The sequence below is a fragment of the Microcebus murinus genome, chromosome 12 (assembly GCF_040939455.1).
Source record: "Microcebus murinus isolate Inina chromosome 12, M.murinus_Inina_mat1.0, whole genome shotgun sequence".
In the NCBI taxonomy this organism is placed as follows: Eukaryota; Metazoa; Chordata; class Mammalia; order Primates; family Cheirogaleidae; genus Microcebus; species Microcebus murinus.
This window is the reverse complement of record NC_134115.1, coordinates 93,334,215-93,361,909: the sequence shown is the minus strand read 5'-3', so window position 1 is coordinate 93,361,909 and position 27,695 is coordinate 93,334,215. Positions and strand designations below refer to the sequence as shown.

The 27,695-nt window shown below is 69.7% G+C and overlaps 1 protein-coding gene across 2 annotated transcripts; it reads right to left on the bottom strand.

Annotated features, from left to right (window-relative positions):
• Nucleotides 1-340: 340 nt before the first annotated feature.
• GPSM1 (G protein signaling modulator 1) lies at nucleotides 341-27,695 on the bottom strand. 2 transcript variants are annotated; one of them, XM_012782059.2, is made up of 14 exons: nucleotides 27,470-27,694; nucleotides 20,508-20,729; nucleotides 19,439-19,574; nucleotides 18,578-18,720; nucleotides 18,187-18,310; nucleotides 17,803-17,918; nucleotides 17,160-17,315; nucleotides 15,347-15,455; nucleotides 14,307-14,430; nucleotides 8,911-8,981; nucleotides 6,722-6,901; nucleotides 2,511-2,652; nucleotides 1,929-2,137; nucleotides 341-696 (listed from the first exon to the last, which is right to left on the bottom strand). In XM_012782059.2, the coding sequence occupies exons 1-14, from the start codon at nucleotides 27,532-27,534 to the stop codon at nucleotides 490-492; spliced, it is 2,004 nt and encodes a 667-aa protein (XP_012637513.2). In that variant the 5' UTR covers nucleotides 27,535-27,694; the 3' UTR covers nucleotides 341-489. The 2 variants fall into 2 exon arrangements, with proteins under 2 accessions (XP_012637513.2, XP_075865313.1); XM_076009198.1 differs by lacking the exon at nucleotides 6,722-6,901 and having other exon boundaries at nucleotides 27,470-27,695.

Sequence of the window (27,695 nt, the reverse complement as noted above, 5' to 3'; positions counted from 1 at the left end):
GTGGCCATCCTGGGACCAGCTTTGGGGGCAGGACGTGCCCATGTTGCTGGAAGCCCCAAGAGGCTTCAGAGACACCTTTGGGGGTTGGGAGAAGACGGCAGGGCTTCACATTTGGCCGGGCAGGACGAACCTGGGAAGGGGGTGTGGGCAGAGGGCGGGGAGGGTCTGGGCAGTGCCGGGTCTGGGGCCAACATGCTGAAGGCCGGGCCAGCCTGGGGCAGGGGCAGGGGCAGGGGCAGGGGCGAGGCTGGGCTGGGCGGACCTGCAGGAGACCGTGGACCTTGTGGGGGCTGGCCTGGGCGGAAGCTTGCCCTCCTGTCCCCGGGTTACGGGTGCTATGGGGCCGTGTGCCCAGCATCGGCTCAGAGGAGGGCCTGGGGCTCAGAGCCTGCCCTCAGCCGTGGCCTTGGGGGGGATTCGGCTTCTTAGGGGGCCGTGGGCATCGTGGACGGGTGTGAGCCCCTGGCGTCCAGGAGTGGGTGCGGGGCCTTAGCTGGCCCCAGGCTGGCACTGCTGCGGGGCCGCCGGTGGCCCGCCTGCCTCCTGCTCTGGGCTGGCGGCGAGGTCCACCCGCTGCTCGTCCATGCGCTTGGCCTGCACCCTCTGGATGAGGCTGAAGAAGTCCTCGTCCGGCATGGTGGGGCCCCGCGGGAGCACGTCAGGCGGCGGGCAGCGCTGGTCGTCGATCCTGGAGGACTGAGTGGACACACATGCGGTTGGTGGCCTCACCCTCCCCGGGCCCCTTGGTCGGGGACTCACGGACACCTCCGAGGGCAGGCCCACACCCAGCGGCTCAAGTGGGCTGCTCAGGCCTCCCTGCGTCCACCTGGGAGGTCAGCGCCAGGGCCACCTGGCTCTGAGGTCTTGCACTGGGAGTCCTGACCCCAAGAACAGTCTTCCAGGGGCCGCGTCCCCCGGGGCCTGGCAGGAGACAGCTGCCAGGACAGCCCCCGAGGCCTGCTGATCCCCGGGGACAGGCATGGCCGTCCCTCTGCACTGGCCTGGGGGCTGCAGCTCATGGAGCCGTGGTGTGGGGCTCCCCAGGGCTCCCCCTTGGGTCGGGTGGCTGAGCCTGGGGGCCCTGCCGGCCCCGGCATGGAGGCTGGGGGCCCGAGGGGGTGCCTGGGCTTCTCTGCAGGGCCTGGAGCAGGAGGGCCGGGAGCCGGCGCAGCCGTGGGCGCGTGCGTGCGTGTGGACGGGGGGCTCTGGGCTTCTCGGGAGGGGCTGGGTTCGAGGCGGCTTGTCGTGGCCGGGGGCCGTGGTTTCCTCTCCTCTGTGGAAATGCAAACCTGCTGGCTCTGCACAGGCCACGCTGCTGCCCGTGCCCCACCCCTGAGCCACCTGCCACGTCTCCTGACCCTGGGCCCCACCTGCTGTGCTGTCTGCCCTGGATGGCAGGTGGCTGGACCCCACAGCGACTGTGAGCCCCCCAGGCTGGTGAGGGGGACGCTGCGCGAGGCCGCCCAGCTGGAGCCCCAGCCCCTGCTGCGCGTGGTCCCCGCCTTCACCCCGCCAGTGCCCGGCAGTGCCAGGGTCTCCCCACTCCCACCCTGGGGCTGCTGTCATGCGTTTGCTTTCCTCTGCCCAGATGTGGCACCGGGTGGGGATCCCTGTGGCCACGACCCCCAACCTGGCCCTGAACCCCTGTGCTGTGAGGGACAGCCCAGCCAGAGGCTGTCCTGGGGTGCCTTCTTGGGGGCTGCCAGGGAGAAGGCTCCAGGTCCCAGTACCCGTGGTCGCCCAGGGACACTGCTGAGCCGGCCCTGGCCCTGGGGCGTCCCTCAAACATGGCCCCGGACAGAGGGACTGGATCCCACCTCACCCCCCGGGGGCCCTGGAGGCGCCTCCACTGGACAGCGAAGGTCCCCGGGCGGCTGGGCTGGGCTGGGCGGGCTGGACGAGTCCCACCTGCCGGGCGGCAGGCCCACCTGGTACTTGATGAGCATGTTGAAGAACTCGTCCCCTGGCTCCTGGGGGTCCCCGTCGCCGCGGAGGTGGCCCACGTTGTTGTGGGTGATGCGCAGGCCGGGCAGGCTGCCCACGCTGGCCCGCTGGTCGTCCAGCCGGCGGCTCTGGGAGCTGGCGATGAGGTCGAAGAACTCCTCGGTCTGGGGGGAGGCTGTGGCGGCGGGCTGGCCTGCAGGGACAGAGGGTGAGGCCTGGGGCACCCTCGGGCCAGGCTGGGGGCCGGGACCTACTGCAGGGTGGGGCCTGAGGCTCAGGCCACCGCTGGTAGCTCCGACCTCTGAGCCCACCCCGCCGTACCCCTGGGGATGTGGCCCTGCCATGGGCGCTGCGCCCGCCTGGGGCTTCCAGGAGGACAGGGGCAGAGCCCCGGCCTCCCAGGCCCCGCCGAGACCGCGGCCACGTGCGCCCTGGCACTGCGTGTTCCGGAGGGGCAGGGACGATCACAGGCTCCCAGGACACTGCTTGGGGCCAGAGCAGGGCCGGGAGCCGGGTGATCGGGCGCTGTGGCCGGCCTGCCGCGCGTGGCCGGAGGGCGCACTCACCGATCCTGTCCCCCAGGGCCTCGGCGGCCCCCGCCTGGCCCTCGTCCAGCGGGCAGCGCTGGTCGTCCATGCGGCTGCTCTGGAACCGGCTCAGCAGGTCAAAGAAGCACTCCTCGTCCGAAGACGGGGCCCGCGGGATGCTCTGGGGAGGGAAGGGGGCCGCTGCAGCCAGACATGGTCCCCAGGCCCCTGACACCGCGCCGGCCACACCCGGTTCCAAAGCCTGGGCCAGTCGGGACCCTCACCTGCCCCTGTGGCCGTCCCCCACCCCAGGCCTGAGGCCCGCACCTCCCCCATGCCTGCTTCTCCCTCCGTGGCTGCCGCCCACCCGCCCACCACAGCCTGGAAGGCCCCAGCTTACCCCAGAAGCCTCCCCCTGCCCTGTCACTCCCTGCCACCCCTGGGATGCGCTCCCCGTGTCTGTGCACGGGGCCCCCCGCTTGCCAGTGTCTGCCACGGAGTGAGCACGTGACCGTGGACGCTGTGACCCCACCTGGGCTTGGTTTACACGTCCACCCTGGGGCAGGGCAGAGCACTCCACCCCGAGAGGGCCGCCAGGTGGCTGGGCTCACTGTCCAGCTCCCCGGGGGGGGGGGGGCGAGGGGGGCTGAGCACCCGATGGGCCTGGCCTGTCGCTCTCGGCAGGGGGCCTCCGCAGGGCCACCCAGAGCTGGGCCCGCACAGCTGGGAACAAACGCACAGCCAGGCCGTGTCAGCAAAGATGTCACCCCTGGGGGCCGGGCACAGCCTGCCATGCAGGACACCTGGGACTCCTGTCACCAGCCCCTGGCACGGAGGAGAGGGAGGCGCGGAGGGGCCATGTGGCTGCCAGCGTCATGGGAGCAGGGGCAGGGCGGGGCCCCCGGTGACCCTGCATCAGGACGGGCCCAGGCTGTCGGCAGCAAGGGTGACATGGCGGGGGCGGCCATGTCAGCGGGTGGCAGCCCCGGGGCGGAAGCTGGGAGGAAGAGTTCAAGCCCCCCCAGCCCACACACAGGCCCGCGGCCCCCACCCTCGCGTGGGCCACCAGGGAAGGGAGAGCTGGCCCTGGGGGCCACGTGTGCTTGGGCTGGGCTCCAGGACCCTGCCGGCCCGCAGAGGGCTCTGCCGTGGGGGAGCTCCTCCGGGCTCTTTGGGGCCAGGGTGGCTGCGGGCAGCCCGGGCACAGCCAGGGGTGGGTGGACGCAGCACAGCCTGCTTTGAGGGGCTGCCGCTGCTCCGGCCCAGCCCCTGCATCTGGCCCGAGCGGGACCCCCCAGGGTGGAGCAGTCCCGTGGGCTCCCCAGGAGACCTGGGCAAGGCCCCTCCCGGGAAAGGCAGGACCCACGGAGGGCCAGGCCACACCTCCCCTGCTCGGAAACCTGGGGCTCAAGGGGTGCACGCAAAGAATGGGGGGGGGGCTTGCCCTGAGGCCTCCCCCAGCCCTGTCACGCACGGGCCGTGCCCAGCAGAGCCCTCACCAGGCTTGAGACCGGCAGCCCTCCCCTCCCTGAGCCAGCGGCCACCTGCCAAGGCTCCTGCTTCCCTCCTGGGGAGGGGGCTGGGGGCCCAAGACCACAGGGCAAGACTTCAGCTCCAGACAGCCTGAGGCCCCCCCAGACCCCTGGCTCAGGAGCACGGCCCTGGGCCCCACGGGACACTCTCGACAGCCTTGGGAGTCCCGCCTCCCCTGCTCCCACCTAACCTCTCTGTGTCCCAAACCCTGGCCCCGTCCATCCTGGAAGTCTCAGAGTTCTCCTGAGTCTGACTCCGCTCCCTCTTGCTTTATTTAAAGCCCAGCATCTCCACGGAGGAAGGGAACGGACCCCGGTCAAGCCCACCCACCCCAGCTGCGCAGAGGCCCAAGTGCCCCCCGATCCCCCCGCCCCCCGGGCAGGGACAGCAGGGCCCACTCACGCTGCTCCGTCCGCCGCAGCACCGCAGCCGTGCGGGGCGCTTGGCCACTCGGAGTCCCGGCCTGCCGCCAAGACGCCCAGCGCCGCCCCGATGCCAGGCCCCGCGCGTCGGCCCGATGCTTAAATAGGACCCCGGAGAGGGCCCGGCCCGCCCAGCGCCGCCCGCGCTCACTCGAATGTGCGCGCACAGGCACGCGCTGGCTCGCTCGCTCACACACGCGAACGCTCACACTCGGGCGTGCTCTGTAAACACTCCGACACGCGTCCCCCGAGCAGCTGTGGGCGGTCGCGCCGGGGCGGTGGGGGGGACAGCCTCTCTGGAAAGCCCTCCTCCTGCCTGACGCCACCGGGCCGGGCTCCCTGCAAAGCGGGGCCAGCCAGGGAGGCCGCCTCTCCAGCCAGCTCCTGAGCAGCCCCCGGGAGCCGAGGCTGTCCTCCCCCCCACGCCTCCCGACTCTGCCCCGGCCAGCCCTCCCTGCTCCGGAGTCCTCCGTGGCTCTCACTGCCCCGGCCTCCAGGTCTGCCCAGCCCAGCTGGGCCCCAGCCGAGTCTCCGGAACACCGCCGACCCCACCCACGTTGTCCCCACCCTCCGGGGCCAGCCTGCCCTGCTCCTTGCCCCCTCCCCAGGACGAGCTCTTCAGGCTGCTCAGACCCAGCCATCGAACTCCCGGGGATGTGTCCCCAACCCACCCTCGCTGCGGTGCCCAGCCGGCTGCCACCCGGGAACAGACGGCCGGTCCTTCCTCTGGGGCACCCAGGGCCCTGACCTCGGGGAGGGCAGCAGGGATCGGTCACCAGGAGGCCGGCGAGGCTGCCACCCCCGCAGCGCTGAGAGCTTGGCTGTCCCCAGGTGTCCTGCCCTGTGAGGGGCAGCAGGGGCGGGGGCCAGGGCCCACGGCAGGCATGGGTCCTCAGGGCAGCGGCCAGTGTCCCCAGACCGCCTGCCTTGCAGCTGGGCCCGTGAAGCGGGACACTGGAGCTTGTCCCCTGGCTGCGTTCAGGGGGGGTTGCTGGGGGCACATGGAGCTTGGGGGTCCTCCCGAGCCTGGCCTCCTGGGGAACCATCTGCCCCTCCCAGGCCCCACGCCGACTGGCCCTGGCCCGTCCTGAATGCACGGCGGGCAGCTCCCTGTCGGCCCAGAGGTGACAGCCAGAGCCAGTGCTGCCCTCCCGCCAGGCGCAGGGAGGCTGGGCAGAGGCCACCCAGGAGCCCCCTCTGGTGGGCCTGGCTGGGGGGCCCGGGGCACCCTCCCCTCGCCTCTCATGCCAAGGGACAGACTCACCCTGGCCGGCATCAGACCTGGGGTCGGATGAGGTCGGGGGAGGCCGCCCCGGGCTGGTGGGAGGGACGGCTCCGGCAGCCCGCGGGGCTAAGAATACCCGCACGGCGCCCACGCCCCACGCAGGCAGGGAAGGTGCTGATTAAGCCCACGGAGGGAACTATTCTTAGACTAATTTCTGGGGGTTTGGACCCAGGTGTCCTGCTTGAGGGGTTCTTCAGGCTGGCCCCTGAGCCTGGACTTGGCCCCTCCATGTCCCTGCAGAGGCCGGGCCAGGCCTGGCACGGCGGGACCCTGCTGGGCAGTCAGAGCCCGGCCCCCCACCCCGGCCCGTCTGTCCATCTGCCTGCCCACCAGTCTGTCCCGTCCATCCATCCGTCCACACCCGTGGCCATCGGTGCCACGGCCCCATCCATCCTCCACCGCCGAATATCGCAACGCAGGCTGACTGTGCCGGGGAGGGGGCTGCCCAGCCGGGCCTGAGAACCCGAGTGGCCCCTGGGCTGTGCTGCAGCCACTTGCCAGGCCATCGGTCCCACCCCAGCAAGGCCCCCGGTCCACCTCCACTCGTGACCCTGAGTCAGTGGGGGGGCGGGGTCCGCCAGCTCCTGTGACTGGCAGATGGGTCTGGAGGGTCCAGCAAGGCAGGGAGGGTGCAGGGACAGTCAGCAGGGCCACTGAAGACTGGGAAGAGCCAGGTCCCGACGGACGGCAAAGATGGAAACTGAGGCCTGGGGGCGGGTGTCTGTCTGTGCAGGACTGAGGCTCCTTGGTGGCCTGGGCCTCCCTGAGGCTGGGGTGCTACCGGGACTGAACACACTGCCTCTGCTCCGGGACCCTGACACCGAGCACCACCGGGGCCCCAGGGGACATGAGTGCCAGGCCCACCAGGGACGCCTGCTGTCCTGGAGTGACGCCCGGCCGGTCCCCTGGACAGGTGCTGGGGGGGGGCTGCGCAGTTTCCACGGCTGGGAGGGATGGGGGGTGCTGTCAGTTTCCACGGTGTCCCCCTCCCAGCCCCGCGAGGCGCCTACCGTGCGCGGCACCTGCACCCGGACATCGGCACTGTCCAGCGGGGAGTGGCCGCCCTCCCGGGGCCTCCTCTCGGCGGCCTCGGGCCCTTCCTGGTACTTCCTGCTCCTCACTGGGAGGGGGAGCGAGTCCCTGCTGGGCCCCCGCCAGTCCCCCGCGTGGTGGCTGTCTCCATTCTGCTCCTGGGGAGGGGACTGGGATGTGGCCGGGGCCATGCCCGACCAAGGTCCCCTCTCTCTCCCAGGACCCCGGGGAAAGGCCAGGCGGGTGCAGGCACCACCCCCACTTCCCAGAGGCACACAGCGGGCGCCTGGGTCCCGAGGAGCCGGGAAGAGACGGGCTGTGGGCGTCCCGGGTTGGGGCAAGGAGAGGTGGGGGGTGTCTGAGGGATCCCCACTGCCGGCCTTTCACACTGGGCAAGGACGGTGACCCGGGCGCCCCTGAGCTGCACCCCCACCTCGCAGCCGTCCACAACTGAACCAGGCTACGCTGCAGGAACCAGAGGCTCAGAGAGGTTAGGCCACTGCCCCAGGGCCACACAGCACCCACACCTGGCAGGTACAGAGCCAGCCTGGGGCCCAGCCCCACCGAGCCCCTGCATTTGTCTGCCTGCCTGGGTCTGGGAGCCCCAGCTGGCGTCTCCGCCGGGAACAGCTCCTCCACCCCTGCGCACAAAGTCTGAGTGCACAGGGAGCAGCCAGGAGGGGCTGTCCCTGTCTGTGGGCTCCCCAGGGCGCTGGTGACACAGTGGCTGGGTGGGGGCACGGGCTCTGCAAAGAGCAAGGGCCACGCCCTGCCCTGGGGAGGGGGGCGGGCAGTGAGCAAGGTGCCCTGCTGGGTGCTGCGGGCTTGGTGGGGGCGGGCAGTGAGCGAGGTGCCCTGCTGGGTGCTGCGGGCTTGGTGGGGGCGGGCAGTGAGCGAGGTGCCCTGCTGGGTGCTGCGGGCTTGGTGGGGGCGGGCAGTGAGCGAGGTGCCCTGCTGGGTGCTGCGGGCTTGGTGGGGGCGGGCAGTGAGCGAGGTGCCCTGCTGGGTGCTGCGGGCTTGGTGGGGGCGGGCAGTGAGCGAGGTGCCCTGCTGGGTGCTGCGGGCTTGGTGGGGGCGGGCAGTGAGCGAGGTGCCCTGCTGGGTGCTGTGGGCTTGGTGAGTGGCAAGCAGTGAGCAAGGTGCCCTGCTGGGTGCTGCGGGCTTGGTGGGGGCGGGCAGTGAGGTGGGGGCGGGCAGTGAGCGAGGTGCCCTGCTGGGTGCTGTGGGCTTGGTGGGGGCGGGCAGTGAGCGAGGTGCCCTGCTGGGTGCTGCGGGCTTGGTGGGGGCGGGCAGTGAGCAAGGTGCCCTGCTGGGTGCTGTGGGCTTGGTGGGGGCGGGCAGTGAGCGAGGTGCCCTGCGAGGTGCCCTGCTAGGTGCTACAGGCTTGGTGGGTGGCAAGCAGTGAGCAAGGTGCCCTGCTGGGTGCTGTGGGCTTGGTGGGTGGCAAGCAGTGAGCGAGGTGCCCTGCTGGGTGCTGCGGGCTTGGTGGGGGCGGGCAGTGAGCGAGGTGCCCTGCTGGGTGCTGCGGGCTTGGTGGGGGCGGGCAGTGAGCGAGGTGCCCTGCTGGGTGCTGCGGGCTTGGTGGGGGCGGGCAGTGAGCGAGGTGCCCTGCTGGGTGCTGCGGGCTTGGTGGGGGCGGGCAGTGAGCGAGGTGCCCTGCTGGGTGCTGCGGGCTTGGTGGGGGCGGGCAGTGAGCGAGGTGCCCTGCTGGGTGCTGCGGGCTTGGTGGGGGTGGGCAGTGAGCGAGGTGCCCTGCTGGGTGCTGTGGGCTTGGTGGGGGCGGGCAGTGAGCAAGGTGCCCTGCTGGGTGCTGTGGGCTTGGTGGGGGCGGGCAGTGAGCGAGGTGCCCTGCTGGGTGCTGTGGGCTTGGTGGGGGGCGGGCAGTGAGCGAGGTGCCCTGCTGGGTGCTGCGGGCTTGGTGGGGGCGGGCAGTGAGCGAGGTGCCCTGCTGGGTGCTGCGGGCTTAGTGGGGGGCGGGCGGCAGATGGGCCCGTCCAGGGCCTTGGGCCGCTGAGTGCACATTTGTCTCCCGGTGGCAGGGCACGTGGGCAGGGCAGGGTCCGGGGCAGGTGGTGGCAGCACAGCAAACAGTGCCCCAGCCTCACCGCCCGCTGCCCACCCTCTGCACCGCTGCGCTGACATCTGTCCCCATGGGGGCCCCACTCACCCGCTCCAGGGGCAGCCTCAGCAGGTCCCAGGTCTCTGCGCTCAGCCTCTGCGTCCGCTTGGGCCTGGCCCCTGGAAGACAGGGAGGCCGGTCAGCCCTCCACGTGGAGGCCAAGGTCATGCCAGGTGTCCTCTGCGCCCGCCACACAAGCCAGCAGACAGCGGGCGTCGAGACGGGCGGGCCCTTGTGGGGTGGCAGGGCCCGGCTGTGGTTCCTGTCACCCAGGCCTGCAAGGGCCGGTTCTGGACGGGCCTCTTCCCAGCCTGCTGCCCGCCTAGCTCCCCCATGCCCCCTGCTGGAACACCCTTCCTGCCACCCTAGCCCGGCCTCCTCAGCCTGGGCCCTAGGGGCAGGCGGGGGAGGCCTCTGGGTGGGCCCCCCGGGCTGGGTAGGGGTGAGGAAGGCCTCAGCTGAGCCCTAGGTCGGCCCCGCTGCGGCCCCTTCCCTGGGCCCCTGTCCACCCCCTTGGCCCACGTCCCGACCTCCTTCCCAGAGGTGCCCAGGTGGAGGCAGGCGCAGCTCAACCTGTCCCCGTCCCCCACCCCCGGAGGTTTGGGAAGGTCTGGCCTCCGCCCGGCTCCTCCCTGGGCACGGGCGGGGGAGAACCAGCCTGGCAGCCAGCCCAGGGCAAAGCAACAGAGGGACAAACGGACGGAACCGGAGACGAGAGGACCAACCCGGTGGGCGGGACCGGGAGGGGGGCCGCTGCTGGCTGAGACCGAGAGCCTCCGCAGGGGCCTCTCTGAGCAGGTGCGTGAGCCGGAGCAAAGCGCAGCCGACGTGGAAAAGGCGGCAGAACGTTCCGGGCAGCGAGGACGCCAGGGGAAAGAGCCCGGCTAACGAGGACCCTGCCCTGCCCTGCCCTGCCCGCCAGGGAGACCCGGGCCTCCCCTTCTGGCCCGGCAGCGCCCAGACGCGCAGTGGACAGCGGCTTACGGGAGCCCCCGTCAGACGGTGGGCAGGCACCGGAAGCGGTGGGAGAGTGAGGCCTGGCCTCGGGGGACACTTTGGGGACCCAGTCCTGGCACCGCTGGACCAGCAGACGTGGACCCTCGGTCCTCCTCTGGAAGACTGGGCCGGCAGGGGTGGGGCCGGGCAGGACCAGGACGCTGGCGCCCAGGGAGAGGCGGCGTCGTTCCCCACCACGTGGCGTTTGGGGCAGGGGCAGCGCCCGCCCGCAGAACGGGGTAACAGGCGGGCCCCACTCGCACACCCCTGAAAACCCCGCCCCCTCTCCCCACGCTCTGCCCGAGGGCTGTTTCTCAGCTCCCGCCCCAAATCTCTTCCCCCGCCCCAGCCCTCCACCTCCGGGCTGAAACGCCCTTCTGAGATGCAGCCTGCGTGGCCCCTCGTGGCCAGGCACCGGCTGCGGGCGGAAGGCCCTCTGGGCCCAGCTAAATGCACCCTCTGTCCAGAGCGTTTGCAAGGCCGTGGCCCTGCCGGCTTGGCTTCCTGTCTCTCCCCCTGCACCGGCAAGGTCTGGAAACTTCTCCCAGCACCGCTCCACCCCTGCCTGAGTCTGACAGTCACGTGGTCGTCACTTCTGCCCTGGGCCAGCGGACCTCCCGCAGCCCTGCCTGTCCCCCCACGGGCAGCCCTGCCCCCGCCCCTCAGCTCAAGCCAGGGCAGCCCCCACCTCCCCTTCACCCCCACTTCACAGCCGACCCGGGTCCAGCCCCTTCTCCCCTCACAGAGACCTGCGTCACCTGCCTGCTGCGCCACCTGCCCCCAAGTCCCTTCTCCACGCAGGTGCCAGGGACACAGTGAGGACCGGCTTTGATCGTGCCCCTCCGCTTCTTGGTCCGGGGCCCTGCCTCCTCCCAGCTCTGTCAGCTGCAGATGCTGCCCCCCACCTGCCAGGCAAATCCTGCCTCAGGGCCTTTGCACGGGCTGTTCCCTCTGCCTGGACGGCTGCTCCTCCCACAATAAGCTCACTCCCTCTCTAGCTACATGTCTTTTCTCAAACGTCGCTGTCTGGGGTCTGAGTACTTGTGCCCCACCAAAACGCACATGTTAAAGCCCCATTGCATGGGGTGAGGGTACTGGGAGGGGATTAGGTGTAGGTGAGGTCATGAGGGTGGAGCCCCGTAACATTAGGGCCCTTATCAGAGAACACCAGTTTTCTTTTTTTTTTTTTTTTTTGAGACAGAGTCTCACTTTGTTGCCCAGGCTACAGTGAGTGCCATGGCGTCAGCCTAGCTCACAGCAACCTCAAACTCCTGAGCTCAAGCGATCCTCCTGCCTCAGCCTCCCGAGTAGCTGGGACTACAGGCATGCACCACCACGCCCGGCTAATTTCTTCTATATATATTTGTTGGCCAATTAATTTATTTCTATTTATAGTAGAGACGGGGTCTCACTCTTGCTCAGGCTGGTTTCGAACTCCTGACCTCAAGCAATCCGCCTGCCTCGACCTCCCAGAGCACTGGGATGACAGGCGTGAGCCACCTCACCCGGCCGAGAACACCAGTTTTCAAGCTCCCTCCCTTTCTCTCTCTGTGTCTGAGGACACAGTGAGCAGGCGGCCGTCTGCAAGCCAGGCAGGGAGTCCTCCCCAGGGCCTGACCATGCTGCACCTGGCCTGGGCCCTCCGGCCTCCAGGCTGGGAGAGACAATGGCCTCTGATGCCACCCAGCGTGTGGTGCTGTGCTTGGCAGCTGGAGTGGCCGAAGGGAGCCCTGCTGCCGTATGGACCGCTGCTTCCCACCCCCGCATCCCCCGCCTCTCCTCTCCCCCAAAGCACGTCTGACGCACGGCCTCCTTGTGTTTGTCACCTGTACCTGGCCTGATAGGATTCGGCTCTGCGGCTGTCTTGTCTGCTGGGGGACCCCAAGAGCTCAGGCAGCGCCTGGCACATAGCAGGTGCTTCCTAAGTGCCGTGGATCGGTGCTCAGTATCGACTGGGCATGCGGTGCCCAGTGTGTAGGGGCCCTGTGTGTAGTTTCTGAGACACCGTCCCCTCCAGCCCCTCCCAGGCCCAGAGGCTGCCACTGCTGCCATCGCCCAGTGCCGAGGACCCTGGAGGGGCCGGGCTGGGGGCAGGACCTGCGGGCACGTGTCATGGGAAAGAGCAAGGGGAGCCCGGGCGGCACAGACGGGCAGGGAGCCCAGGGCAGCTGCACATCCTGTGGGCCGGGGAGCAGCCAGGCGCCTGCTGGGGACGGGGCAGGGGCAGTGGGTGCCCAGCAGGGCTCGGGGCCAGCTCCCTCCTCCTCTTTCCCGTGGCACGTGCTGGCCACGTCAAGCACGGCGCAGGGGAGCCCGTCCCGCGTGCCGCATGCGCCCCTGCGCCCGGGCTGGGATGCAGGGGTGGGGAGGCAGCTGGAGGCAGTGCCCCCCAGACGCACTTCTGGGGCCTCTTGCTGGCTGGGGAGGGGCAGGGTGGTGAGATTGATGCAGACCAAAGCCCAGCAGGGTTCTTTGTCCTAAAACTGCATAAAAGTTCCCTTATATTTTCAGGACAGTTTAAAAAAAACCTGAGTCCAGCTAGACCAGCTCTCTAGCCAGAGAGCGACAGCCACACCCACACACAACCACCTCCATGCCACACAAGACCACGCCCACTACCTGATCACGCCCCCAGTGCCACACCCACGGCCCCAAAGGCCACGCCCACCCCTGAATGTAGCCGTCCTGTGCCTCCCCACACTCCACCACCCGGTGCCCACCAGACCCCCTGCGGCCCCACCGGTGACAGGCTCTGGACACGCACCTGCCCACCGCACCCACCGGACAGTCCGAGTCCAGCCCCTGCCAGGCTCACCTGAGCGGGGGTCTCCCCCAGGCCTGCCCGGGCTCTCGGGGCACCGGCCTGCCCCGCACAGCCGCATCCCAGGAGGAGCCCCGGCGCCCGCACACCACCCGGGGAGGACGCTGGCTCTGCGTCCTAAGCCGGCCGGCCACTGGCAGCCCCGTGGGGGAGGCTTCCGGGGGCCCTGGCTGGGAAGGGTCTGGCCGGCAGAGGGCCTGGAGAGGGACAGAAGCTGCCTTGTCCGCCACGGTCCGCCCCCACGGCCCCCCTTCCTCGGCTCCGAGAGGAAGGAAAGCGGCGGGGGACCCGGAGCTGGCGGCCTCCGTGGGCGCCTTTCCAGGCCGGGCCCAGCCCTGCCCCCACCTGCTGCCCGGGGTGGGGGTGGCCGTGCTGGGCCCGGGGCGCCGAGGGTGGGGGCCGGGAGCTCTCCGCAGAGCACCCCCTCAGGAGACCCGGCTGCGGGAAGATTCCGGCCTGCACAGCCAGGGCTGGGGGCCGCTCTCCACCCACCTCCCCAGAGGTCCCATGGGCCAGCTCAGGCCTCAGAAGCCACTGCTCCTTCCCGCCTGTCCTCAGCCTCTGGGGGGGGTGACATGTGTCCTGAGTTTCCCAGGACAAGTCATCGTCAGAACCCCAGAGACACACCGCCACGTCCAGGACTCAGCAGGCCCGGGGGGCTGAGGCTCTCAGGCTTCCCTTCTGGGGGCCCCGGGCCGGGGCAGGGGGGTCGCCTGGGCACACAGCCGTGAGGGGCCAGGGCTCAGTTCCTGGCAAACTCAGGAACCATGGCGGAGGGGGGGGGCTCGTGGGCAGGGGCAGCTGCCCCCCAGGCCTGCCCCTCACCCACCTGGCAGCCACCTGGGGAAGCCAGCCCCTGGTGACAACCCCCAGCACCCACCCCCAGGCCCCACATTTATTAATCTGTTTGCTTTGCGGGGAACGTCCTGTTCCGTGTGCTGCAGCACGGCTGGCCTTGTGGGCTGACAGGCGGCCCACAGATGAGGTCATCGCCGTGGCCTTGGGCCTGGCCCCGCTGGGCTCCTGGGCTGGCTCGGCCCCCAGCATCCCCCTCCCCACTGACATGGAGCCACTGCCACACTGGCTGCCCTGAGGCTGGGTGGGGTGGAGGCCAGGACAGCAGGGACAGTGAGTGGCCATCTCCTGTCTCTCGGCCATCAGCCTGTGGCACCACAGGGACGTGGGTGGGAGGGCCCGAGGGCCCGGGGCAATCGCAGGCTCTTGTGGTCCAGGGACGGCGGAGAGCTGGGCTTTCGCGGCATGCAGGCCGCTGGGCCTCCACTGGCTGGTCCTGCCCCCTCCCAGCCCCCAGCCCCGTGCCCGTCCCTCTGCTCCACATGCTGATGGCAGCTGTCCACCCACCCCAGCCCCGACGTGAGCTCCGAGCACAGGGCAGGGGTCTCAGTCTCTCTCCCGGCCCAGCACAGGGCTGGGCAGAGCAGGTGCCCTGACGCCCGGGAATGGGGACAGAACCCTCCTCGTGGCCCACACTCATGGCAGCCGGCAGGTGTCCCTCCCACAGGTGTCCCTCCTGCCAGGCCCCTGACTGATGAGGCTGCTTTTGCCCCAGGCTGGGTTTTGAGCCCATCCGGCACTGCCCTCCCCTCACCCCGGCCCCGGGACTCACCCTGGGCCTCGTAACCGGCCAGGTCCGGCTTCTCTGCGGCCGCCGGGCTGGTCAGCCGGCCGAGCGCCAGCTGCAGCTGCGCGACGTTCATGCGGGCCGTGAGCTCCCCGTTGCGGTCGCCAATCTGCGGCCAGCAGGGGCGTCTGAGTGGGCAGGCGGGGCTGGGGGCCCTGCTGGGGGCTCCCACGGGGACAGCCATGGGCCCCCAGCACGCCCGTCCCCGACCGCTGGGTGGCCTGGGCTGGCCACTGACCCCAGGGCCTCTGAGGGAACCAGGACTCACTGTGGCCCTGGAGGGGGGCCTCTGGGCCTCTGTCCCCAGGCGGGGTGGCCCGTGTCCCTAGTCCCACCCCAGAAATGCTCGGTCTGAGCCACCAGCCCTGTACCGTGTGGGGCCCTTCAGCGGGCCTCGGCCTGGCCCTGCCCGGCTGCACCTTCCTCAGCCCCAGCCTCGCGCCCTGGGCCTGACGTCAGACCCTCCAGGGTGGCCGCCTGCCCAGGGACAAACTCAAGTGGAAGGTGGGGTGGGGCACGGCAGGGCTGCTGCACGGGGCCTTGGGGGACGTCAGGGGCCGCAGCCTGCCCTCGGAGGCCACCGGTGGAGGTGCTCTCCAGACAGGGGCCTCTGCTGATCTGAGCGTTCCTGGCCCTGCCCACCCACACCTGGGCACCTGCAGGCCATGCCCACCCAGCCGCCTCCCATCTTCAGCACAGGCAAACACGGGGTGTCTGGAGGCAGTGGCCCTGCCACCGGGGCTGCTTCCTAGAGGTGGGGTGGGAGGGAGGTGACACAAGGACAGGCCAGGAGCCAGACAGGCCCAGGGTGGTTCACCTGTGAGGTCCCCACCCCCACTACAGTAGGAGGGTCTCGGTGGACAGGAGCCACGGAGACCCAACGTGTCCTCTCCGAGGAGGAGGACACTCAGCTTCCCAGGAAGACCTCACCGGCCAGGCGGCCGGGTGGCTGCGCTAGCCCAGAAGGGACAGGTGACCACCTGACACTCAGGGCACAGTCTGGGGCGGGAGGGTGGCCGGCTCACCTCCTGGGAGATCTGCAGGTGCTTCTTGGCGAAGGTCAGTGCCTGCGCCGGGCTGCCCATGGACACGTAGGCGTTCCCCAGGCTCCAGCACGCCCGGCCCTCGCCCACCCTGCCAGAGAGGGACACAGTTCACGCCCGCCCCCTCCCCCCCACCGGGCCTGCCCCTCTGCTGAGCCCCCATCCTCCCGGTGGTCAGGGCCCCGATGTGACGTTTGGTGCCACACCTGTGACGCTGTGTGGCCTGGCCCTGAGGGTCACCAGGGGCCCCCAGGACCCGAGGCACCAGTAGGACGGTAGGATGACCCGCCCCAGCCAGGGTCTCCCACAGATCCTGCCGCCCTCAGGGAGAAGCCCCAGGGAGCTGAACCTTTTCCCATCAAAAGTGCAGCGGTCCCCAACCTTTCTGGCACCGGGGACCGGTTTCACGGAAGACACTTTCTCCATTGACCAGGGATGGGGGAAAGATTCAGGTGCATCACGTTTATCGTGCAAACCTCTCTGCTAGGGGCGGTCTGTGTTTGCAGCCGCTGCCCAGCGCTGGCATCCCCGCCTGGGCTCCACCGCAGGTCACCAGGCACCGGCACTCACAGGGAGCCACAGCCTGGACCCCCACGTGCGCGGTGGACAGTGGGGTTCGAGACCCCTGATCTGCCAGGAGGCGGAGCCCGGGCGGCGGTGCCCGTGGTGGGGGCAGTGACTACAGATGAAGCTTTTTTGTTTTTTTCTTTTTTTGAGACAGAGTCTCACTTTGTTGTCCAGGCTAGAGTGAGTGCCGTGGCGTCAGCCTAGCTCACAGCAGCCTCAATCTCCTGGGCTCAAGCGATCCTCCTGCCTCAGCCTCCCGAGTAGCTGGGACTACAGGCATGCACCACCATGCCCGGCTAGTTTTTTTATGTATGTTTTAGTAGGCCAATTAATTTGTTTCTATTTATAATAGAGGCGGGGGGGGGGGGTCTCACGCTTTGCTCAGGCTGGTTTCAAACCCCTGACCTTGAGTGCTGCTAGGATTACAGGCGTGAGCCACCGCACCCAGCCTTGCAGATGAAGCTTTGCTTCCGCCCTGCTGTGCGGCCAGGTTCCTAACAGGCCACCGTCCATAGGGGTGCATGCCCGGGTTGGGGACCGCAGGCTGTGCTGCCACCGGCTCTGCCTGCAGGCGCACCAGCCTCCCTCGCCCCCTGGTGGCCGGCGAGGCTCACTCCACCCTTGGGGGAAGGCCACCCCCAGTCCCCTGCCACGGGTTACTTCTAAATGGATGTGAAACGCACCTAACAGAACCGTGGCCACTGTCCGGCAGACAGCGCAGTGACACGTGGCACATTCACGCCGTCATGTGACCGCCACTCTGTCTAGTTCCAAAACACTTCCGCCACCCCCAGGACAAGCTCGGGCCACTCTGAGGCCTCCGGGGGACTTTAGAAGACCCTCCCTCCACGAGCGTGGGAGCCGCAGGCTCCGTCTCCCCTGTTCCAGCCGCCCAGACCCGAGTGGGGGGCTGTGCCCAGGAGCCCGGGGTCTGCCTGCCTCTCTCCAGACACAGCTGCTTACGTACATGCGTGGGGGCGTGGCGTGCCAGGGTCACTGAAAGCGGCCAGCCCAGTGCCCACATTGTCTGGCTTGGTCCCCACAGTGGTGTCACCCCTGACGGGTGGGGAGGCGGAGACCTCGGGACGTCTGGGGCCACAGCGCGGTCCCTGGAGCCCGGGGCTCAGACCCAGGCCCTCTGGCCTTGGCTGCTGGGATTGGGCCCCATGGGCCCACAGGGGCTGCTGACAGCCCTCTGAGCCGGGCCGTGCCCGTCCGCCCCGCGCACCTGTCGGCCAGCTCCTGGGCGATGAGCAGGTGCCGCAGGTGGTACTCGGCCGCGCGCTCGTAGTCCTGCAGCAGCGTGTAGGTGTTGCCCAGGCTGTAGCACGCCTGCGCCTCCACCGCCTGGTCCCGGAGCTGCCGAGACAGCTGCAGCGTCTTCCTGCGTGGAGTGAGGGCAGCCCCGGGGGGAGGGCGGGTGGTGGTGAGGAGGCCTGCGCCCTTGTCCCCGGCCCCGGGGTCCCAGTGGGGGCTCTCTGGGGCCTCAGAGGGACACAGTATCAGACCCGGCCGGGCCCAGACTGATACGGGCTCCTGTCAGGCTCTGGCAAGTCTCCTGACCACCCCGAGCCACTGCTCCCCCATAGGGGACAGGGGACTCCACGGGGGACGGGGGACAGCCAAACCCACTGCTCAGGCCCTGAGACGGGCTGTTTGGGGCTGGGTACAGGGCCCGGTGCCACCCAGGCCAGGAGGCAGATGGCCCAGAGCCCATGAGCTCAGTCCACCCGCCCTTCCCGGGGCAGCCCGGAAGCCCCCACCGGCTCCTGGGGAGGCCAGGCTGTCCGCCCCCTGCCTGGTGTGTGTGGCTCCCTGGCCGGCACCCGCCCCCGCAGCCCTCCCTCTCGCTGGGTGGTGGTGGGGCCTACTTGTAGTACTCGGCGGCCACGTCGAAGCGCCCCAGGAAGACGTGGGCGTTGCCCAGGTTGCTGTAGGCCCTCCTCTCGGCCGCCTTGTCTCCGAACTCCTTGGCGATGGCCAGGCGCTGTGCAGACAGACCCGCAGCCCGGGTTGGTCCCGACCAGCATGGGCGGCTGCTGCCTCCCGGCCCGGGGCGCTGGCCCTGGCTGTACGTCAGGGGGAGCAGCCGGAGCCAGGGGACCAAGTGTGGATGAAGCCAGGGGTCGGCGGGACACCCCTGCCACCCGGCCACGTCACCCCACCCTGCTCTGGAGGACCGCCTCAGGGGCAGGGCACCCCAGGCCAGGCGGGCGCTCGGGCAGCCCGGGCCAGCCACCCCGCGGCGGGCTCACCTCCCTGTGGAAGGTCGTGGCCTCGGTGAAGTTCCCCAGCAAGTAGTGCGCGTTGCCCAGGTTGCCGTAGGCCCTGCCCTGCGCTGCCCTGTCGCCCAGCTCCTTCACGAGGGCCAGGTTCCTCCTGCGGGGAGACCCCGTGAGCCGCGGCCCCCCACCCTGAGCTGGAAGGTGCTAGCGGGTGGCTCCCACGGCCCTCTCGGGGGCAGGCCCAGAACAAGGGTGGACAGGACGGCGTCTCCAGGCCCGGGGCTGGCTGTGGCCCCACCAGCCGCCGCTGACAGGTGTGGGTGCCGGAGAGGCCCTGCTTGGCTGTCAGCCATCCAGGGGGCTGCAGGGAGACGTGGGCCTGGGGGGGAGGGGGGTCTGCCGGCCACCACGCCCCACTCACTCGTAGAACTCGGAGGCCCTGCGCAGCGTCTCCCGGACGTCGGGTGGCAGGTGCCCGGGGTCCTGCGCGGCATTCCAGGACAGCTGCTTGCCCTTGGCGTGGTACACGTTGCCGATGTTGTACAGCGCCCGGGCCTCCCCGACCTGCGGGGCACAGGGTGCGGGGTGTGACCGGCCGCCGCCCTTGCCGCTCTGGGCCCCAGCGGCAAGGACCTTGGGCCACCACGGAGTCGCGGGCACTTAAGAGTGGCAGGGCCTGAGGATGGGGACACAGGGGAGCCCTCCCTGCCCCAACCTCCAGGCCCTCAGTTCGGTCCTCTCACCCCCAGGCTGAGCGCTCCAGCCCAGGCCCAGATGCCTCGGGGCAAGTCACACTGCCCCTCCAGCCTCAGCTTCCCCGTTGGCACCGGGAAGCAGGGATGTTTATTCCACAGGGTCACGGCGGAGGTCAGCACGGAAGGACGGCCCAGGGTGGACCTGCACCTGCTCCGATTGCTGCCGCCACCTCCTGCAGCTTCTGCCTGCCCCGTCCGGGCCTCCCCCAGAGCCACCACCTCCCTCCGGGCCCCAGGCAGGGATTGGGGTGCTGACGGGTTCAGGGGGGTCAGCAAGGGGGCACGGAGCTGAGTGTGGAAGATGGGCCGGGCCTTTGCCCTTTGGCGTCAGCGAGAATGGGAAGTGCCCCCGGGTCTGAGTGCCCAGGACCCCCAAGTCACTCGGGCTCTGGGGGCCCGACCTCCTCGTCTTCCCTCCTGTGTGGGGGGAGCCACTGGCCCTGTCGCCCGCCTGCCCGCACCCCAGATCTGGACACGAGCCTCGGGGAAGCCGAGGAGGGGCAGGCGGCCGGGGACTGGCCCCTCACCTTGTCCCCCTGCTCCTGCGCAATGTCCAGGTGCCGCTGGCAGCAGACCACGGCCTCGTCGAACCGGCCCAGCACCTTGAGCGTGTTGCCCAGGTTCCCGCTGGCCTTGGCCTCCCCCATGCGGTCACCGATGGTCCTGGAGTGAGGGAGGGAGTGAGGGGCCGGCACTGGCCGGGTCCAGGCCCAGGGAGCTGGGTGGGGTCGGGTGGGCAGCCCCAGCGGCTGATGCTGGGCAGGGCCCACAGGGAGGTCCCAAGGGCAGCCCTGGGCAGGGTGCCCAGCTGAGGACCAGTCCCTCTGCCGGGCCCGGTCTGTGGTCAGCCCCACGCAGCCTGCAGAGGGACCGTGAGCCACACATGGGCCCTCAGGACCTGGCCTGAGCCTGCAGGCAGGGGGCTGAGACACGACGGGGCTCACTGCCCAGGGAGGCAGGGCTGGTGGGACGTGGCCCTGAGCAGCTCTGGCCCAGGCGGGGCCTGGAGGAGGAGGAGGAGCTGGGCAGGGTGTGCACGGGGTGTCCCGGCTGGCTCCACCTGGGCACAGGCCTGGAGGCCGCACAGACCGGTCACTCAGGGTCCCTGACGACACGTGAAGGGGCCTGCTGGGGTTTGGGGTTCCCGGGGAGGGCAGGGAGAGCCCCCAGGGCAGGACCACGTGCTACAGAACAGGTGAGGAGTGCACCTGGACCCCAGGCCAGGAGAGGCCTGACCTCTGGGCAGGGCTCTGGGTCACGCAGACACGCAAGGTCATGCACGAGGATTTGCACGGACAGACACGCGCCCACACAGAGAGTGCTGGGTGGCACCCCACGCTCTCACTCGCACAGGTCTGTCAGCTTAAACACAGGGCCCCCCCCGGGGGGGAACTTCTGGGATCCCAGCCCCTCTCCAGGCTGCAGGTGCCCCGAGGGTTCCCTGGGACCCTGAGAGCCGCCATCGTCCTCCCACTGGGACTACCCCTCCCCACCTGCCCGAGGGCAGGGCAGCGTGCACCTGGCCCCCAGCCGGACAGCCGGGCACCGGGTTGGAGGTGAGGACGCCCCTCCCCGGGCCCTGCCAGGCCCGCTCACCGGGCCAGCAGCAGATCATGCTTGTGGAACTCCAGTGCCCGGGCGTACTCCTTCAGGTAGAAGTAGGCGTTGCCCAGCTGGCTGTAGATGGCGCTCAGCGTCTTCAGGTCCTCAGTGCCCACCTGCACCGCGGCCTCAAAGAAGGCCACGCCCGCCTTGAAGTCGCCGGCCTTGCACAGACGCTCGCCCTCCAGCGCCAGCTCCAGGCAGGACGCCTCCATCCTGCACAGAGGGAGGGCGTCACGGCCCAGCCTCCCCGGTCACCCCTCGGGGCCGAGCCCCTCCGTGCCATCACTGCGGATGGCGCCCCTCGCGGGGACTGGGGCCGGTGCCAGCTCACAGACCTCAGCATCTCTTTGGGACACAGGCCGGAGGCAGGTGCTGGGCCCAAAGGCTCCCCGGCTGGCACACCTGGGCAGCTGACCTCTGCCCAGACCTCCCTGCCTGGCCCTCGCCACGGCCAGGGTCAGGGGCACCAGCGGGGAAGGCCTGAGTCTGACACCGTGAGAGCCACAGGGCCCAGAGGTCCGAGCTCCAGAGAGCAGGAGCAGCCTCCACACCCGGCCTCCCTGAAACCCCAGCCCCGTGGGCCGAGGGGCCTCCGGAGCGGCTGCGGCCACCTGGGCCGGCCCTCGGATATCCGTGGAGGACAGCTGGGGCTCCAGGAGGAGAGTGACCTGGTTGAGGCTATGCAGGTGGGATCTGACCCCAGGGCAGGACCTCCCCCCACCCTGGGACCCCACAGCTGAGATGTGCTCACTGCCTGCCTGCCAGGCCCCGCCTGAGACAGCCGCTCCCGCCACGCCGCTGTGGAGCAAGTGGGCCGTGCCGCGTCCTGGGAGGAACTCAGGCCCCTGCAAAGCCGCTCAGATTCCTGCCCCGTAAATCGAGCCCAGCACCGAGGGCCCAGACCCCCCTGGGGACTCCCAACGCCCCCGCTAGAGGTTGTGCGGCCCCTTGTCCCCTACCTTCGGGCGGGAAAGCCCCTCATCTTTGGGCCCTGCACAGCCCCCGAGGTCCCTGCACCCCAGCTGCCCCCAGGGCCCACTCACTGAGGGCCCCCAGCCCCAGGCCTGGGGTGCACTGCCCCCAGGACACGGCTGCTGGGGAGAGGTCACTCCCTCGGGCTGCTGCAGAGCCCTGGGCTGGACGCTGCACCCTAGGAGCGCGGGTGTCCCCCTCGGCCCTGCTCCGACCAGCGGTGTGGGCCCCAGGCCACTGTCCTGCCTGGGGTGGAAGGGCTGCTATCAGCGGCATGGATGCCACGGGGTGAGCCGGGTCCCCCATCTCCAGGGTGCCCGAGGGAGTGGGCTGAGAGGCACAGGGGACTCGGTCCGGGGCAGGAGGAGGGAGCCCAGAGAGGACCTGTCACGGAGCGGGGCACGCCCAGCCCCAGCCTGGGGACCTGGAGGCCTTGGAGAGGGGCTGGCCCTGCCACTCCTGTTTTCTGCTTTCTGATAAGACCAGCGGTTTGAGAAAAGCTACAAAGAGATTTAAAGTGACCACGATGCCACAAAGCACCTGTAGCACCCAAGGAGCTAAGCCCTCCTCTGTGATGTTAGAATCGTGCAAGGACCCGGAGTGACTGGAAGAAAAAGCAACGTATTTCCTTAAACGAGAAAGCGTTGTCGGGAGGGCAGTGTTTCTCCTCGGTTGTAACCCAGTGTCCCTCGACAGGAACACAATGCCCATCGCTTGATTCCTGCCTTATCAAGAAAACGGCCACTTTGAACTTTCCCAAGATAACGGCGCCACAAGAACAGCCAGGCAGGTGGGGGAACGAGTCCCCGCTGAGAAGCTGGCCTGGGTGCCCGGCGCCCCACTGGCTCAGAGCTTTCTGTTGGGGAGACCCCGGTTGCCCCCAGGCAGCAGTGCCCAATGCCTGACGTTTCTGGCCCCCCGACACTGGATGAGCTCCTTTCTGCCCCTCCGTTTTCTCCCCCTACTCCACCCATCTCAGACCCTCCCAGGTCAGGAGCCTTGGAGCAGCCCTGAACTCTCTGTGTCCGCCCCAGTTCTTGGGACGGGGCAGGCACATGAAGGATGGGCCTGGACCTGGTGCCCAGCAGCTCGGCCCCCGAGCCAGCCAGGCATCCGGGACCCCCGAGCCAGCCTCAGACCGGCCCTGCCTTGCCCGGCACCCTGGGCCGCCCTCCAACCCTGGTGTTCGCTGAGCACCCACGCCGTGCCCGGCCCAGAGCTGCCCCCACTCCTGGGCCAGGGGTTCCCACCCGGTCTGCACGCCGCAGGGAGGCTCCCAGGAGCCTGGGGGACCCCTCCTGGATGCCAGCCAGATGCTGTAAAACTGGGGCACAGCCACGGCTCAGGGCGTGCAGGGAGACACCAAGAAAAGCTAAACTCTCACACAGGCGTTGGGGTTACTGGCTGGGGAGCGGGCTCCTTGCTCCCCGGGGGGTGCCAGGCGGGGCTCGGGAATCCCACCACCTGGCTGCCTCCCCCAGGCTCACAGAGCCCACGCGGCCCTCAGAGAGCCGAGGGCCAGGGACATACCCCCAAGGCCCTGCAGGAGACAAACCTTTGTGCCGCCCACCCACGACCTGCCAGGCTCCTTGGCAGCCACCGGGCCGAGCCCTCCGGGAAGGGCCATCCGGATGCCACGTTGGTCGCAGGAGCCCCCGGTCACCATGGCGACCGGCCAAGAGCCCCACTCCTGCAGCCAGGGCCACGCACAGGGCTTCTTAATTAAGGCTGTCTGTCCCTGCACAGCTGCCTGCCAAGCGGCCTGGCGAGGCCCACTGCCCCCTCCCTCCAGGCCAGTGCGGAAGAGACAGGACTTGGGGTCTGAAACCTGGGTGCAGGTGGAGCTGCAGACATGCCCCCCCACCCCCCTGCAGACCGGGCAGGGGCGCTGCCTCCCACTTCCCTCTGGGCATGTGCGGCTCCAAGCAAAGGGGCCCAACATGCAGAGCAGAGCATCCATCACGGCCACGCTGACCCTGTGCCCGGGAGATCCACTATGAGCCCTGGCAAGGTGGAGGGCCACTTGGAGAGGCACCAGGTGGGGTGTCCCAGCCAGAAGCCCCCACCCCCACTTATCCCCAGACACCCTCGGGTGGGCCAGCCCAGCCCCCGCCGCACCTCTTCCTCTGCAGGTTGCGCATCTTCTGCACGTACAGCCACAGCTCCAGGCCCACGGGCAGCAGCAGCGGGCGGGGCCGGGGGGCGCCGTACACCACCTTGCACACGGCCTTCTCCGCCAGGCTCCGGGCCACAGGCTGGCCCTCCATGGCGGGGGCCGGCATCGCTCCCCTCCCGCTGGCCGCTGGCCGGCCCGTCCCGCCGAGGCTGTGGGTCCTGACGCTCTCCCCGCCTCCGGGGGGGTGGCTGAAGGCTCAGCAGCCACAGCCCCAGGAGACCCCTGGCCCTGCGGCAGGTGCTCTGACGCCTCCTGGGGCTGGCGTGGATGAGGGATCAGGGCAGCTCAGGCCGGATCAGCAACGTCAGCAGGGCCGGGTGGGGGCGGGGAATCCCGCCTGCCGCTCCTAGGGGTGGCTGGGGAACACGGACCCGGACCCACGGCAGTGCCCTCCCACCCGCCAGCCCACTAACTCGGCACACGGAGACCTGTTCCGACCATGGTCATTGGGGGGCAGTGCTGGAGTGAGGAGGAAAAGCGCGTGGACACCCCCAGCCCGGCTCCACCTTGCCTGGTGGGGCAGACAAGGGCAGGGACAGCACGAGCCCCTCCTCGGTCTCCTTGGGGCAGCCTAGCTGGCTCCAGCCAGGGGCCGGCAAGGGGCAGGGGCAGCTGCCCCAGAACTTGGAGTCCTTGTCATCGCACTTTGCCCTGCCCGGCCGTCCAAGGTAAGCTCAGGGCCCAGGCCTAACCAGGGTCAGGGCCGCAAGGGGCCTGGGGGCTTGGGAGGCCCAGCTCTCCCGCCCAGTCCTGCTCTCCTCAAACTGCCCCGCCCAGCCACCTGCCCCGCTCAGCCCCCCGTTCCTCCAGCACCGGGGCCCAGAGGAGCCTGGTGAGTGGGACGTTCCCTGGGCAGAGAGGGACCCCCAGAGTCAGGGGTGCCATCATCCAGCAATAGAGAGGGGGTCATGGGGTCTCAGGAGCCCCCTCACCAGGCCACCTGCCCTTTCCAGCTGTGTGACGGGGTGGGGGATGCCAAGGCTGAGCGCTGGGGGCCCAGGGAGGAGGGAGGAAGGAGTGGCTCTGGGGTCTGAGCGGAGCATGGGTGGGGAGCATGGGTGGGGGGCCTCCAGGCCCTGGGCACACTCCCCCCACCCCGGACCAAGGAGCCAGGGCAGGGCCTGGACCTCCTCCTTGCCCAGCCCCCAGCAATAGGCTGAACCCCCAAACCCTTCACAGCCACCCCTGGTGCCCAAACCAGCTCCCCACACCCACGGCCACTCGAGGGGTCCTTCAGCTCACTCCCCAGTAACTGAGTCGGCCCCGCCCCTGTCCAGGGCTGTCACTCACACTCTGGGCAGCTGCCCAAGAGACCCTGCTCACAAGGGGCTCCCTGTCCCCCACACCCCCATAGGGAAACCACACCGACTGTCCTTCAATGGTAGGGGGAAGGGAGAGAGAGGGGCCCGGCCAGGGCCAGGAGCATGGTGGGAGCTGGGATCACTAGGGGGACACAAGGGCCACCCCAGCGTTAGAAAGCACCTAAGGGTCAGGCTGCCGGGGACTCCTAGGCCACCACACCCTAGAGGCCCTGCCAGGGACAATGCCAGGGAAGGGGGCCCCAGAGCAGGAGGATGGAGTGAGGGGTGGGGCCATGGGTCTGCTGCTGGTGGCTGCTGCTTGGGGATGCACCTCTAACAGGGTTACCCCAAGGTGGTTGCTCTGAAACCCATTCCCCTTCCCAGCCCTGGGGTAACACTTGGAAGAGGGCTGGGAAGTCAGGTGAGGACCCCCCAGGGCTTCCCTGCTTTTGGGGGGGTCTTCTCAGCCACCTGCCCATCCCCCTAGGCCCTCCCTCCCAAACCCCTACCCTAGGCAATGGGGCCCAGGCACAGGTGAACCAGGGCTCTGAGCATTCACCCCCAGGTGCTCTGCTCCCTGAGACTTGGGGACTCGGAGGGTCACTGGCACACCCCACACACAGTGCCCTGCCAAGCCCCCAGGCCATAGAAACTAAACTGTCCCCACCAACAGGAATGTGGGTGTGGGAAGGGGCAAGGCAGAAGGGACCTCGGGCCAGCACCAGGGAGCCCCGACCACACTGAGGGTCCCCCGAACGGCCACATGAGGAGTGCACAGGCCAAATGGACCCTGTTCCCCACCAGGACATCCACACACCAGCAGGGACACACGGGGTTCCGCAAGGGGACAGAGACTTTCGGATTCTTTCTCCCCAGCCCCAGCAGCCTGAGGCTGCCGGCTCTGTGGGAAGAGGTCCCTCCTCTCCAGCCCCGAAGCTCCCAGCTCCAGGCTGACCCCGGGCACTGCACGCCCATCCCCCTGCCCGCCTCACAGGCCAGCCCAGACCAGGAAAGGCCTGCCCAAGCCCAGCTGAGGCCCAGTGTTGGGTCCAGACTTCCCCTGGGGCCTCCTCACAGGCCCTGCAGGAAGCCTGGGCCGAGCTGGAGCTCAACTTGGGTCTCTGTTTGGAGGGATGGAAGCTGCTGGGCCTCTGCGAGTGGCCCCTCTGAGCACTGTCCCTGCCCAGGGTCGGCCCCTTCAGGCCGGGGTCTTGTCTGGGGAGTGCCCACTGGACCCCAGGCTCCCAGGGCCAGCCCTTGGAACAACTGACTCCCATGCCTGGCCGAGCAGGGGTCTCCCAGGGCTAAGGACCTGGACCCCCTCGCCCCCAGCTCCACCCTGCCCGGCTCGGGCTGCCTGCTGCTGGCCACCAGGCCAGCTCCCGCCAGCCACAGAACACACGCCCCATGGGGTAAAGGCGCTTCCCGCAGGGGCTGTGCAGGGAATCCTCAGGGCAGGCCCGGCATCAGTGCCCGAGAACCTCTCCTCACACCCACCCCCTCGCCGGGGCCCGGGAGCCTGGCTGGGGCCCGGCTCCATCCCGGACCACACAATGGGGCTGTGTCTCTGACCGGCAGCTCAGAGGGGGCAGGGGTGGCGAGGCCTCCTTTCACAGCCACCAGCGCCTCATTTTGCTTGGTGGGGTGCCCAAAAGAGGTTTGCTGGCCAGTGTACTGCCCGGCTGGGGCTGGAGAGTCCTTGGGGGCCAGGCTAGGGCCCCCAAAGGGTCCGCAGCCCGGGCCCCAAGAGGGGAGGCCACCAGGTTTTAGGGATGGCCGGAGAGAACGAGGACAGTGGTGTCCCCGGGAGCTGGGGGCCCGTGAGGCCCACTCCAGGGAGCAGGGCCTGCTCTGCCCAGCCCTCAAGCCTGCAGAGTGGCAGTGCCTCACGCCAAGTGGGGGCCACGTGTCCATCTGGCATGGGCCCAGGGCACCACCTGGGGGAACACCTTCGACTCTGGGAGTCACCAGGCAGGCACGCGAGTGGAACGGGGCCACCTTGTCATCCCAATCGGCATGGGGCACAGAGCCCAGGCCGCTGGGATCACCTGTGAATCTGCCTGGAGGGCAGGAGCCTTTTCAGGCAGGTACACACCCACCTGGCTGGCTGGCTGGCTCCAACCACGCCAGGTCCCACTGGGCACGGATTGCGGATGGCCGATGGCCGGTGGGGGGCAGGGCCCCATCCATGACAGCCGGGTCTGTTTGGCCGCCGGGCTCCCTGCCTCCCGGGTCGTGGCACTGCCAGGGTTGGGAGGGAAGCTCCTGGCAGCGCCCGGGCCAGCTGGGGGAGAGCCCGGCTGGAGAAGCTGCGCCTCTCCCGCCCCTGTCCCCTTGGCCTGGGGGCGGGGGCTGCCGGCTGACGCCCATCCCACCCCGCGCCCCTGGCCACCCGCGCCGCGCCGGCTCTGGCTCTGGGCGAGGGGCCGCGCGCACCCGCCGCAGGGAGGGCGTCCGGCCACGCTGGGCCGCCTTTGTTCCGCTCGCCGCGCTCGCGCCCCTACCTGGAGTGCAGGCGCCGGGCGGCCGGGCCCGGGAGCTCGTCCGCGGCTGGGGCCGGGCCCGCCATGGGCCGGGGACGCGCGAGACCGGGGCCCGCGCCGCGCCTGTGCCCGCCGTCCGGCCTGCGTCCGCGCCCGCCCCTCCGTCGTCCCTCCGGCCGCCGCCGCCGTCCTCCCCCGCGGGAGGCGCCGAGGAAGTGATGTGCGCGGGGCGCCGCCGCCCCTCCCG